The following is a 15,022-nucleotide window of genomic DNA, read 5'->3' as shown; positions in this document are numbered from 1 at the left end:
TAATATCAAAAGCATTTTTTATCTCGATACAAATTGAAGATAGACGTACGATACAAATATGAAATATATTCTGTTGGAAAGTAAGCGATTGCCACCTAATAACAAAGTCAGCAGTCATTTAGTTTCCAACACAATTTATTTCATATTTGTCGAGTGAAATATTCTACAAATTAATTCTTTAATATCAAAAGCATTTTTTATCTCGATACAAATTGAAGATAGACGTACGATACAAATATGAAATATATTCTGTTGGAAAGTAAGCGATTGCCACCTAATAACAAAGTCAGCAGTCATTTAGTTTCCAACACAATTTATTTCATATTTGTCGAGTGAAATATTCTACAAATTAATTCTTTAATATCAAAAGCATTTTTTATCTCGATACAAATTGAAGATAGACGTACGATACAAATATGAAATATATTCTGTTGGAAAGTAAGCGATTGCCACCTAATAACAAAGTCAGCAGTCATTTAGTTTCCAACACAATTTATTTCATATTTGTCGAGTGAAATATTTTACAAATTAATTCTTTAATACTAAAAGAATTTTTTAGCGCGATGCAAATTGAAGATAAACGTACGATACAAATATGAAATATATTGTGTTGGAAACTAAATGATTGCTGATTTTTTCATTGCCAACTAATAACAAAATCCGCAATCATTTAGTTGCCAGCCCAATAGTTTCGTTGTGCCACGGTATATCGTCATCATAAGTGAAAATTTCGAAAAGTGTACAAACTATATGAAAATTTAAATTGCAATTTAAAGGACGAAGTGGACGATATTATAAAACGTTCAAATTTATAATTTGTAATTCATGTGAACGTAAAGGGGAAAAAGTAGGAGGTTGTGCTTAAGAAAATGAACATCTTAGATGAAGGATAAAAACATTCAGAAGGTCCTTGCGGTTTAACCATTGCGTTTCCCCTTTCTTTCCTTTCTTTTTTTTTTTTGCCCCCTTTTATCCGAGACCCTTGCTCGCGAAAATGGCACTGCCTCCGTTAATTATGTCAGCAGATGGAACTCTGTAAATGGAAATCGCATCCCTTGACGATTTTCCAGGGTTTCGATGATAACATCGATAAGACTATACGACCGAAGGAACGAGTTCTTACGCTACCCGAAGCAGCCTTGTAATTCCAAAGATTACGAAAAGACGAGTTCCAGACGAGTGCCATTCTATCGAATCGTTTATCAATTTATATCGTTAGATTTACATTGTCATTCGCTGTTGCGAAACACTTTTCAAAACTAGACGTAACTTTCGAGAAAATTACTGGAAAATATCAACTTTACCTTCCATTTTCAACAGTATGGAATTTTATTGCTTCTTTTTAACATTTCCCTTCGATCTTCTAAAGCTTAGAATACGAAAATTCAGTTTACTTGTCTCTTGGAAAGGGAGCTTGGATTTTTTAATCACCGCAGTTCAAACGAATATTCAAACGTTTTAAATTCAACAACATACACTATCGTTGATATTACTGTACAAACGATAATCGGATAATTTCCGAACAAGTGAATTATCATCAACGTCACTCGCAAAGATTCGATCGAACAATCCAAATTTGTTTCTTTTTTTATTCAATATTTCACATTCACAATTTACCCAATTTGGACATTTGGTAGAATTTTTTAGTTGTTTTGGTTATCACGTGGGTGGCTACTCCCAGCGGAGTAAAATAATCCAAATGAAATAAAAATTCACGAAACTGATCGCCAAGAAGCTCGCTGTTCGCGTACGATTCCCATAAAATGTACGTTGAAAAACGCACACGCGATAAAAAGTACGACGACAAATTAACCTTCGCTCGTCTAGCTGAAGAGAGCAGGCGCTCGAAATATCAATCTAAATAATAAGCAGTAAACCGGCGAGATTTCCAGGCCAATATCCTATCGGCAGGATTGTGCAATAATCGAACGCGAACTGTCGTTGTATTATGAAACGCTGGAACGAGGAAACGCACTCGCCGGTATTTTGCATCGCGATTATTTCCAATCGGAGCCATCCGCAATGCCTATAAAGGAAACAGAAGGTGTCTGTTTCAATAAAGAACGGAATATCGAGTACACGGGGTATTCCGGGGCGCGGACATAAATTTCCCAGTGTACCTAATTGAAAGGGGAAAAGAAAACTGAGACGAGAAGAAAGTTTGCGACTTGGAGCGACGAGGAGGAAGGGAGGTGAAAACTGGAAAAGAGACGAATAGAATCGGTTTGTAAGAGAGAAAAGAGGAAGGACACGAGGGAAGAGAACCGCTTCGGGATATGTTAAACGGCTCGAGAATAGCCGGTTGCCGTTCTCCAAATAAACGACGCCAGAAGCGGTGAGGGCACACGGTAGCTTTTCGAAACAAGATTCTTCGTGTCGATGTAACTTACGATTCTCACGGCTGTTCAGCCAAATCCCTACTAACTTACTTCCACCCACGAGAACGTCGTTTAGGCTACTTTTGCCCCAAAGTATCCGAATATCTGCTTATTTTTCTCAACATGCGTTTTAATTGCAAGATCAGTCGTTCTACGTTTGTTTGGAAAATTAGAATATTTTACGTATATATTTAATTGAACGTTCATTGAACTGGGACGTGTGTTATTGGACGTATAGTGGTCTCGCGGTATCGTAGTATAATTCGTAGCGCAGGTGTGATGCCTGGCAGTTGTAAATTTCAATGGCAGCAAATTAGTAGCAAGATGGGAATACAGTTTTAATCCGGTTACTCTTAGAATCGCGGACTAAAATGGTCAAATTTTGCTAAAATTTCATAATTATTCCTCTCTGATGACGAGTCCCAGCAACGTGCGATACAGGGATCCTGCGTATAACGCGTTACTGTCGAAACGCGATTGGAAAATTGGTGAAAATCTGGCACGTAATGAGAATTTTGGAAAATAAACAACGCCATTCGATATTTTTCGGAGCAAAAGTATGTCTGCTGTCTGAGAAGTTGCGTGAATTTTGGAATACCGTGATCTTTCGTTTATTTTTAGATCGCCAAGTATCAGCCCTCGAAAAGTTTTTCCTGCTATAGGAAAGTAGCAACTCGAACACTTTCTCGCTTTTAGTTAATTATTTATTGTTAATTATAATTATTATAGCGAAAAGATCGTGTACTTACACGGCATTTGTTAGGAACCTAATGGTAGCGTTGCTCAATTTATAAATGCAAATTTTTATTCGAATCAAATGTTTCTCTCTCGGATTGTTTCTCTGTGATATAAATTGCAATGGCTAAATTTGTTACAGTTATTCGGATGAATTAATTACTTACATTATTTTTAATAGTTACAGTCGCGTGTTCTTATGGTTTGATAGTTTCCTGTCGAATTTCCAACGTCCTTTATCGAACGTATTTCGCTAGATGCTATCGGTTTTTAATTAATACAGGAATTGAGATACATTGGAAAATCGATACGCTATGTATAGAATTAAAGGATTCTTTTAATTATCGATAATTAAGATTTGCGGACTTTTCGTTTCGAAGCGTTGATCAATTTATCATATTCTTTTAACACGTTTAATCGACTGAATTTGAACGAATACAGAGGAACGATGCATCGCGTGCAAGTCCGTATGAAAATAATTTTTACTATGAAACAGGTTTCCTTAAAATTTATGTTAACGTGGAAGGTACGTAACAGGTGTAACCACTCGACACAGTTTATTTGACTTCTGCATCCGGAATCTTCTTTGTAAACTAACATTTTTCAGTCTCACAATTCTTTTGGACCTCGGTTGATAAATGTTTCTTTTAAGAACGAATATATCCGACGTATGTTGGATATGCGAATATAATAAAATTACGCGAAACGAAAATTAATTACGCTATAAACTCGCTGAATTTTAAAATTCTTCATCAATCTACGGTGAAAGAACGTTTAAAATTAGCATACTCAATTAGTGTGAGTAACTTGTGTACTAAACATTTTCTATCATATTGTTTAACTTATTTTGGGGTTTATGTCACATTCGTTCGTTGCTTTCGTCGAATATTCTATTTCGTAATGTCATGGTGTCTTTTTGTGCTTCTTCTCTCTGAAACAATCTTCTGCTCATCATGCACGAGCTTAATCGCGTGAAATTCTTAATTCGCTTACCGACATTCTTAGATCTCTCGTTGTTAAGAAGAATTAGGATAGAATAGAATAGAAAGCGGACGAACAAACGTTTGAAATGAAGTATGCGTGGTTTAATTTGTGACAGGATGACAGTAACAGGGTGTAATCGTGTTTTAGGCAAAAAGAAATTTCCATCGGATCCGTCCTGTTGCCCAGCGTGCGGAGTAACTGTAAGGCCGCAGGAATTGGAGCAACATTTCGCTCAGGAACTCGACCGACTTTACAAGATATCGTCGGCATCCTCTCGAGCGCGAGCGTCAAGGTCGAGTTTGCCTCCTGGCCATCCTCAAGACCATCCCCATGGACCGATGCTCCATGCCCCATCAGCCGCTGATGGAACGCCTCATGGAAGATGGGAGACTTACAAGAGAATTAAAGCCAATAGACAGGTAAATGAATAGTGTAGTATCATGGACAAATGACTTAAGAAATATCGGGTGAAATATTGCGGGAAGGTTTAAGTGCCGTTAGGCCAAAAAGGTCCTGGCAGTTTTTATCAGGTGAACGATAAACAATGTTGCGAGAAGGCCTATTTGTCGTTAGACCAAAAAGGCCTGGGAGTTTTGCCGGGTGGTTGTCACCTGCACAGTTGTGAGTGGAGAGTCGTGAGTTGTGAGTCAAGTTGAGATAATTGTGAGTTGACAGTTGAGTTGAGATAGTTGCGAGATGAGAGTTGAGTTGAGATAGTTATGAATTGAGAGTTGAGTTGAGATAGTTGCGAGTTGAGAGTCATATGGTGAAGAGTCGAGTTGAGTTAGTTGTTAGTTGAGAGTCGAGTTGAGATAGTTGTGAGTAGAGAGTTGAATGGAGATAGTTGTGAGTAGAGAGTCGAGTTGAGATAGTTGTGAATTGAGAGTTGAGTTGAGATAGTTGTGAGTAGAGAGTCGAGTTGAGATAGTTGTGAATTGAGAGTTGAGTTGAGATAGTTGTGAGTAGAGAGTCGAGTTGAGATAGTTGTGAATTGAGAGTTGAGTTGAGATAGTTGTGAGTAGAGAGTCGAGTTGAGATAGTTGTGAATTGAGAGTTGAGTTGAGATAGTTGTGAGTAGAGAGTCGAGTTGAGATAGTTGTGAATTGAGAGTTGAGTTGAGATAGTTGTGAGTAGAGAGTCGAGTTGAGATAGTTGTGAATTGAGAGTTGAGTTGAGATAGTTGTGAGTTGAGAGTCATATGGTGAAGAGTCGAGTTGAGTTAGTTGTTAGTTGAGAGTCGATTTGAGTTAGTTGTTAATTGAGAGTCGAGTTGAGATAGTTGTGAGTAGAGAGTCGAGTTGAGATAGTTGTGAATTGAGAGTTGAGTTGAGATAGTTGTGAATTGAGAGTTGAGTTGAGATAGTTGTGAGTTGAGAGTCATATGGTGAAGAGTCGAGTTGAGTTAGTTGTTAGTCGAGAGTCAAGTTGAGATAGTTGTGAGTAAAGAGTCGAGTTGAGATAGTTGTGAGTTGAGAATCCAGTGGTGAGAAATCGAATTGTGAGGAATCGAGAGTTGAGTTGCCGAGTTGTTTTCAGTTGTAGACTATTAGTTGTGAGTTTTGAATCAACTATTTAACTATAACACATTATTTAGTTCACGTTAAGTAACCATCGTTTCCCGTTTAATCCATTATAAATAGATCCATCGATCAATAAAATTATCATATAGGATAGTAATCATTGGAAACCCTAATTTCTAATATTTCTAAATAAATAAAAAAATCCTACACTAATCAACAGTTTTTCACTACTATACAGTCACAGATTAATAATTAACATACACTAAAGTTAAGTTTGCAATACGATTTAACGAACTCAGCGTTAAACATCGTATAAATATGAAGGAGAATGTGAAAAAATCAGGCTGAAGTTGAGAAATTCATTCATTTAAAATGAAACCCCTGGAGGAACAAAAAAAAGTCTTTGTCGCTTAAAAATTAATTACCCAATCGGTTCTGCTAAAGATAAAAAGATACATTTCCTTTTATTAATTTGTCAATGTTATTCTTCGATTGTACATCAACTTTTATTCCGAATTTTGTCGATATAGCGTGATTACGCCTGTCACGATATTTCTAAAAAGTGGTTCGTAAATATGTGCAGGCTAGAATCCGTGTGAAGAACCGGAAACGGAAAGCGGATGAACCTTCTTGCCCCGTTTGTAGCGAGAGGCTATCTGGCACGCCGGAGGAATTGAATCAGCACGTCGAACGATGCTTGAACAAACACAATAATGGAAATCCCGCTGGTCAGAATAATTTGGACGAAGAGGAGGTGGACGTGGAGGGCGATGCTGAAACTTTCGAAGAGTATGAATGGGCTGGTCAAAGAAGAGTGCGGGCAACGTCGATGCTCGTCGGAGGATTTTCTGGTAAATTAAAGCGAATAAATCGTTCTTCAACAAGATCTATAGCTTTCATTTTCATAATATCACATTTTCCTAGTCGTATTCGTGTTTCTTTTTAAATCCTATTATTTCTGTATAATTTTTCTTGAGAGGTTCAAAACGTATTCACTGCACGAACAAGCTTTTCTTCCTCTCGAATCCATACGTCTGACAGTCGTTAAATAGATGATACATTTATACTGTACGTGTGAGAGTGTTTGTGAGCGTCGAAGAACGTCCAGGTCCCGGTTGGGACAAAAGCGATTAAAAGCGATCAAAAGCGGCTAGAAGTTATTAGAAGCGATCAGAAGAAAAGAAACAAGCAAACAAGCGAGTAGGTCGTCGAATCGTTCAGAGAGTAACGTACACGAAGAGCAAAATAATTTGTAAAGAAATTTGAAACTTTTTGTTTTTCCAAATCCTCTCTGTACCTTAACAAATAATCGTTGACTCGATCATCTGGCATTTGGATTGAAGGCAATCGAGGATTATCGGACTTAAACAATTGCATATTACGATGTTGTGATCTGATTAATTACTTAAAGATTACGGTTAAGCGAGACTAATCCACGTCTTAATCGTTCTCACGGTATTATATTTAACATCAGATTAATAATTTTCTCCTTTTAACAAAACATCGAACGTTGTATGAGATTTGTAGAAATGCTCTGTAGTATTGTGAAAAAAAGGCCTAATTGGAGATAGATCGGATCATAAATACAGTGTCGTCTACCCTTCAGTTGTTAGTTTACGTCGAAGAAAGCCTATGTGACTAAGATCACCTAGTTCTCGCGGAGCATGGGCGTGGTGAGATTAAAGAAAAAAGAAAAGAACGCCAGAGGAGAAGGACGATTTTGGGATCAAAGAGCGCTAACCGAGAGGTGGGAGTGTGTGAATCGAGAAGCGAGTGTGAATCGAAAGTCAGAGTTAGTGGAGAAGTCGAGGAGTAGAGTTGTTAGCGTTGCTGAGAGATAGAGTTGTTAGCGTTGTCGAGTTGCTTGAATTGAAGTACGATTCTTGTATTTAGTTCCAGTTAAACAACCATCGTTTTTTGTCTAATTGATATCTGTACAGTCAATTTATTGTAAATAAATTGTAAATAATGGGCGAAAAATGTATACCTAAAGTTCATTGCTTGTTGCGTTCGTAGCTGCAGGTTTGGCGACCTCATCGAGCAATCGTTCAACCGCTGGCAACGGTGGATCTAATCAGCAGGAAGAGGAAGACGTGGACCTGGTGGTCGATGGCGACGACGCCGCCGAGTTTGGACCTGCACAGTATTCCGAAGCCGATGTGATCGCGCCACGTATGGATGGCACGCCGAGAGAGCAAAAGGAAAGAGACGCTCTTCGAGAAGCCGTGATATCGCCAAACGCGTCCAACACGCCTCACACGCCGCACACACCCGAACAAATCGGTCAAGGTTTGGTCGAGGTGAAACCGGAACCAGGAACAGCGACTCCTCTTGGCCAGAACGAACAAGACGAGAGTGCCTCGACGTCGCCTAGAAGGGACGGTGACACGCCAGTAATCGAGGCTCTTCGAGGCAGAATTCGGGAATTAGAAGCGGAAATGCGTGGCCAACCGTTTAAGTGTCTCATCTGCATGGTAAGTTCTTGCTAGTGGCAGATTCATTAGCGTAGATAATTATGGAAAGTGGCATAAATCGTATATTTTACGTCTCGAGATATTTAACGTTGCGTGCTTGACGTCTAAACTGACTATCATGGTTTAGCGAGGCAACAACCGACTCGATGCAACAGTTGAATTTCTGCCACTTTGCAAAGATCATTTCAGATTATCGTGATGTAAATTCAAAATGATACACGCATTTTTCTTTTTAGATTCTTTAGATTCCTGATTTAGACCACGACTGTCATAATTTATTTACTTCCCAATGGGACTACAAGTCATTCGGTTACATATCTTCTCTTACAAACTGCATCTCTTCCGCCATCTCTTCATACTAACTTACATAGATTCTTCGTTTATGAGTCTTTTTGTTGTTATTAAGTTATTAGAGACCAAGCAGTAAAATGCAGTAAAAGGCATTTCATTTTCGTGGTTATCTTCCAAAATGATCTTTCAAATTTTGGAATCTCTTCACGCCATGATATTTGATACACTTTTTATTTGTTACAAAATACTCATGTACGGATATGTACGTGCATTGGTTTGGCAGCTAAATGATCGCAATCACTTAGTTGCCAGTTCAATACATTAAACCTGCTGTCATCCTCATTTCTTCTTCGGTTAGTATCTCTTCGGATATCTTCTTTTTTCCGAACTATTTTGTTCATAGAAAGCGTGAAACGCACGGAACGTCCAACAAATTTAGTTGGATAATAAAATATTTAAATACTATGTATATCGTAATGATATCTGTTGAAATTGAACACTTTTGGATAATGTAGAATTAAGAAAGACAGCAGGGTTAAAATGTAACATTATACTGTCTATTATAAATATATTTACTGGATATTATTTGTTACGCTTCTCATAGATCTAGCTTCTTAAAACATTGTCTTCTTCTTTCTAATATTTCTGTTCTCAAGCTTTTCACCTAGTAATTCTTCCGTTTCTTCCGTTCACGTAGCAATTTTATTAAATAATTTCCGAGACTGAGAAAACACAGAAGCGATAAATATGAAGCTCGTTGCTTGCTAATTAACAAAAATATTTCATTCTTTTATGTCCTCAGGAACAGTATAAAAAGCCTGTGACTTCGGTTTGCTGCTGGCACGTTCATTGCGAACAATGCTGGTTGCACACATTGGTGAGTTACCAGTATTTTGCTAAATTTACATTTATAATACGTCTTTGAATATAATTTCTCTTTTCTTTTCTTGATTATAGTAATTCGTATATGAAACGTTCTCACCAAATAGAAAGTATACTTTGACAAAATTTCTCGTCATTTAATTAATTTACTTGAATTATTTATTATTTCCAGAATTTCAATGAGTAAAATTGAAATTCCGAATAAAAATTGAAGAAAGGCATTGATCATTGTCTAAACGATATATTAACAATTCTTTCTCTGACACGTTGCTCTCGATTCACCTGTGGAATATATTTTAAACGTTGCTTATTATCTTATACGTTACACAAAGAAATATATCGCAATTATTATCATAATATTTCATTGATATTTAATTACATCAAACATAAAATAATGAATAGTAAATCTCATATCTAAAATCATTTTATATAAACACGATGAAATAATCGTTCGATATGCTATCAAATTATCATACTCCTTAAAACCTAGTATTATTTCTCGATAGAAACTGTTCCTGTCAAAATTCTTCTTTCTTCTCCACTCCAAAAAAAAAAAAAAAAAAAAACGCCCATTGCGATATAAATGTTTTTCAACTTTAATCGCATTGAATTATTTTATTCGATTTGCCGCTAATATATCTTTGCCATACGGTACAACTGTCAGAGAAAGAAAGCTGAGAATAGATAGGAAAAAATTTGTTGAGGAGAGTTGTCCCTTTCAGGGTGCGAAAAAGCTGTGTCCACAATGCAACATGATAACGTCGCCTTCAGATTTGCGACGTATCTACATGTGAAGGAAGTCGCGTGTGCCAAACAAGAAATTGGGTTGTCCGTAGAAAAATAATGGTCGATTTTTTGCCAAAGAATCGACGCGTTTCGATATGACTCGATCGTGTAAATATCTGTATATATTTATGCGTCACGTTAAATTAACTCCTTTTAGATTTACCACGTACGAATTATGCACTTAGTAGCGTTAGTAAATTAAGCCGTGAAAGGCGCGCGCGAATCATGTCTCGATCATGCTTTATCGCTCGTCGCGCAGACCAATTTTCATCCTGCTATAATATATAGAAATATATATAGAAAAATATTTCCTCCTCTGATAAGTTATCGTATAATGTTAGTCGACAAGTTGCTACGCTACTCTTCACAAGTATTTGGACACCTGCGATTCGATCAAAAAATTCATATTTTTTTTTATTTATCAACAACGTTTCTCTATTCTTCGCCATTTTTCTCTTCTCTTAAAACAATTATCGCGAAGATATTTTCTTTCGTCTATGCGAAATTGAAAATAAAACGAGGAATATATCTGTATTACATAAATTCAATGTATAATTATTTAATTTCCTATACTTTTAATCGTTCCTCTTTAATCTATAACAGTTAACAATTATTTTCTTCGTTGAGATAAATATCTTCCCCCTTTTTCTCTTCTCATAGGTGACAAATTATGTCAAGACAATTATCGCGAAGATATCTTCTTTCGTCTATGCGAAATTGAAAGAAAACGAGGAATATATCTGCGTCACATAAATTCAATGTTGTAATGAATAATTATAATTATTTAATTTCCTGTACTTTTAATCGTTCCTCTTTAATTTGTAATAGTTAACAATTATTTTCTTCGCCGAGATAAAAATCTTCCCCCTTTTTCTCTTCTCATAGGCGGCAAACTATGTTAAAACAATTATCGCGAAGATATCTTCTTTCGTCTATGCGAAATTGAAAGAAAACGAGGAATATATCTGCGTCACATAAATTCAATGTTGTAATGAATAATTATAATTATTTAATTTCCTATACTTTTAATCGTTCCTCTTTAATTTATAACAGTTAACAATTATTTTCTTCGTTGAGATAAATATCTTCCCCCTTTTTCTTTTCTCATAGGTGACAAATTATGTCAAAACAATTATCGCGAAGATATCTTCTTTCGTCTATGCGAAATTGAAATAAAACGAGGAATACATCTGCATCACATAAATTCAATGTTGTAATGAATAATTATAATTATTTAATTTCCTATACTTTTAATCGTTCCTCTTTAATCTATAACAGTTAACAATTATTTTCTTCGTTGAGATAAATATCTTCCCCCTTTTTCTTTTCTCATAGGTGACAAATTATGTCAAGACAATTATCGCGAAGATATCTTCTTTCGTCTATGCGAAATTGAAAGAAAACGAGGAATATATCTGCGTCACATAAATTCAATGTTGACCTGTAATGAATAATTATTATTGTAATGAATAATTATTTAATTTCCTATACTTTTAATCGTTCCTCTTTAATTTATAACAGTTAACAATTATTTTCTTCGTTGAGATAAATATCTTCCCCCTTTTTCTTTTCTCATAGGTGACAAATTATGTCAAGACAATTATCGCGAAGATATCTTCTTTCGTCTATGCGAAATTGAAAGTAAAACGAGGAATATATCTGCGTCACACAAATTCAATGTTGACCTGTAATGAATAATTATAATTATTTAATTTCCTATACTTTTAATCGTTCTTCTTTAATTTGTAATAGTTAAGAATTATTTTCTTCGTTGATATTTGCTAACTGTAATATGGTTGAGTACAGTAAGATCAAAATTACATTAAAAAGTTCCAATTGAAGAACTTATTTTCTTATCAGTACAGAATTATTATATTATTACTAATATAATAATATAAATATAATATATATATATATATTATTATATATTATTCTATAAATATGCAATGATTTGTGTCCAAATATTTATGTACGGTAGCGCACGTTATTTTGCGCGATACTTATTTCAAGACTTAAGAACCGAATGACAGACATTTAGAATATTACGAACACAGATATTCGAACAATTTAATTATAATCGTTACAATTAATCGTTTCATCTAGTTCTGCCGTATAGTTTCAAATAATTAAGAAATCTGTTAAAAGGAGGAATGCTTGCAGTAAAACCGAACACGACGAACTTTTACACTCGATCGTCGATTGATTAAAGTTCGGGGACGCATCATCGCCAAGCATCTTCGTCGAATCTGCTCCTAATCGAAGACTATTCGCGCGTACCTGAAATTCCTAGGTGTCATTTCGAACGACTAACGTCTACATTAAAGTCGCCCCTTTTCGCCGGATCTACCGTTTTTCTCTTGAAACAATGTATCTGTGTCTACGATTCATCGAGTTCAATTTACAAAGACGAATATTATGTATGTGTAAAATATAATCGACAACTTTGTTAAATCAGCTATTTCCAGTAGGCTTTCCGTAACCGTGAAAGAGGACAAAGAAAATAGTCGGAAATTATCGTATTTAAAATACGAGCAGCACTCACCAACACTACGTGGAAACACGAGTCTCTTAAACGTTTATTACGAATGTCCAATCTTCTTTTAAGCCGAACCTAACGAACCGATTAATTTAATTCGAGGCGCACAAACGATATGGAAAAATGCGAAGAAGAATAACGACGAGTATGCATTTTCTTTCTAATGTATGATATGTAACATTCAGCTACTATATGCGAGTTAGGCAAAACACTACACAATGTAAAGAGCAGGCAATATTAAGTTTTCTCATTAGGTTTAATTATTTTTTTATTTTTATCCATGGAAACGTATATTTATTCTATTTTATCAGCAATAAAGAACAATTTATTATCGATAGTATCTGTTCGAAAAAAAAAAAAAAGAAGAAGGAGAAGCTAGATTTTATATTATTTATAGTATGTTTCCTATCGTTACCAGGGTTCGATCGTCCATTTTTCCAAATACAAATTTTCCTTGAGGAATACTTCTTTAATTGTCTACGATCGATAGAGAATATTCGTAATGGACGATTAATTCGTTGTACGGATAAGATGCACGTTAAAAAGAAACGAATTAAAAAGGCAATATACGAGGTGAACTTGGTTTTTCTTCTTTTTTTTTTTTTTCTTTTAATTTCCGTTGTAAAATACGCACTGTTTGCAGGCTATGGCGAAATCGATAAATCACAAGACGATACACCAGTGTAATCCAATCGACCAAAGTTACGATACAAACAAACAGACAAAAAAATGTGGATAAGTTAATAATTGATATCTATTAAAAGGAATAACGCAAGCTCGCCTGTTTTTCCCTTGTCTTATGCATGTAAAACGGAAGGAACGTTGTTTATTTTGACTAGAAAAATTCGCGGAGGAAAGTACGAAGAGGGAGAGAATAAAGAAATGCAGATGAGAAAGGAAGGGAAAGACGGACCAACGCGTATATCAACGATCGATCTTCTTTCGAAAGATTCGTTTCTTATTTTCTAAGTATATCATTGTTCCATCTGCTAAATCATCGATACAATGATCAGCGATTAAGCGAACCAGTGAAAAATGACGAAAAATTGTTTGACATTGAGAAGACAGATAATTCGACTGGACATGGCTCGATGAGTTATGTTACATTGGAAATATTTGAAATTTTATTGTTAATATCCAGCATAATATTAACAATTTTATTGTTAATATTAATTTTCTTGTTAATATCCAGCTTTCGTAATATTTCATATTATAATTATCAGTTACAAATTTTCTTTCGTCGCTTCTCCCACGTTCGAAGTAACAAAATTTAACGACCGAAACATTGCACGCGCGTCCAATCGAATTTTGTCACTCGTTGTTGATAAAACGTGAAACGAACTTGCGATAAGCAAATTATCTTTGTTTCGAGACGAAGTACGCAGGTCGATCGACCGCAGTGATATGCACAAGTCCAAGAGTTCCTTGGATGCTGGTCAATGTTTTTTAAAACAATAGAAACGTCCGAATTTTCTCTTCTTCTGCTTCTCTGTCCCCTGTTGATCAAGATTTTAGATTGCTGCGTGTCCCCTCGTGCACGCCGAGAAAGTTCTTGTAAATACATACAGAAATCGAGTTAAAACCAGCAGGAGAAATCGGCTCCCCGTTGCGAGCGTTGTTCTGTAATCGAAATAAAACGATCATGGAATGTAGAACTATCGTTTACAATCAGTTTCTTCGTCGCCTTGTTCTTCTTCTGCACGAAATTCATTTCCTTCCATTTCAACGATACGCTGTGCATCGATGGAATATTACGATCAACGTTCCAACAATTTTCAAGCTGAAACGCAGTCAAAGGTACGTACTGCTCATTTTTCTTTTTTAACGATTACTTCTAACGATTAATTCTCAGAATCAAGTGATCGAAACGAAATATTTGCTAATTGAGATTGGAAACTTTACTTTTTAGAATTGTCACATGCGTTTGTATAATGTAACATATGGACGATAAATCGTAAATGTTATCGATATTAATCGATGAAATGGAACGTTTATTTATATCGTCGTTAGCTCTCTGCTTTTAACTTTCTTCTGTTTCTTTTCAGTGGGAAATTAATTTTATTCATAAAATTTGAACATTCCTCGTATCGATTAACAATTTTGCCCAACAAAGCAACTCGATTGTTTGCATATGATAATAGACACTTTCCAAATGTGGAAAATGTGGAGAAGGCTTTTAATCGCAATTCATAGGAAGATAAAGTATACAGGAAGACCTGTTTTCAAGGTATCGATACTATTCACAGCTAATCAGCTTATTTTGTTTCAGTATAATAGGAAAGTAATTATTAATGCGTGTAACGACCCAGGCATTTATTCAAGCCCATACTAAATAGTTAAGTTACGTACTAAATTACATATTTAATTGTAATACGTGCAATTAAGGCATCAGAAAAGTCTTCCCAGTGAAATTGTCCATCTTTGAATTTTGAATAG

The 15,022-nt window shown here is 35.6% G+C and overlaps 1 protein-coding gene and 1 long non-coding RNA gene across 6 annotated transcripts in view; one reads left to right on the top strand and one right to left on the bottom strand.

The window, feature by feature from the left end:
- The window catches only part of LOC100740911 (E3 ubiquitin-protein ligase Rnf220-like), a 203,639-nt gene extending 193,105 nt beyond the window's left edge, over positions 1 to 10,534 (top strand). For 4 of the 5 annotated variants that reach the window (XM_024370461.2, XM_012390387.3, XM_024370463.2 and 1 more), the window contains 5 exons: positions 4,245 to 4,516; positions 6,201 to 6,468; positions 7,634 to 8,091; positions 9,185 to 9,259; positions 9,987 to 10,534. In XM_024370461.2, the coding sequence (XP_024226229.1) occupies positions 4,245 to 4,516; positions 6,201 to 6,468; positions 7,634 to 8,091; positions 9,185 to 9,259; positions 9,987 to 10,058 (1,145 nt within the window). In that variant the 3' untranslated portion in view covers positions 10,059 to 10,534. The remainder of the gene's footprint in view (positions 1 to 4,244; positions 4,517 to 6,200; positions 6,469 to 7,633; positions 8,092 to 9,184; positions 9,260 to 9,986) is intronic. The other variant, XM_024370464.2, reaches the window with a different exon arrangement.
- Positions 10,535 to 13,758: 3,224 nt separating this feature from the next.
- Positions 13,759 to 15,022, bottom strand: part of LOC117152187 — a 2,411-nt gene continuing 1,147 nt past the window's right edge. The window contains exon 3 of the long non-coding RNA XR_004462484.1: positions 13,759 to 14,206. This is a non-coding gene — a long non-coding RNA (uncharacterized LOC117152187). The remainder of the gene's footprint in view (positions 14,207 to 15,022) is intronic.

The sequence above is a fragment of the Bombus impatiens genome, unplaced genomic scaffold (assembly GCF_000188095.3).
Source record: "Bombus impatiens unplaced genomic scaffold, BIMP_2.2 scf_0765, whole genome shotgun sequence".
NCBI classification, from domain to species: Eukaryota; Metazoa; Arthropoda; class Insecta; order Hymenoptera; family Apidae; genus Bombus; species Bombus impatiens.
This window is presented reverse-complemented; position numbering and strand designations above follow the sequence as displayed.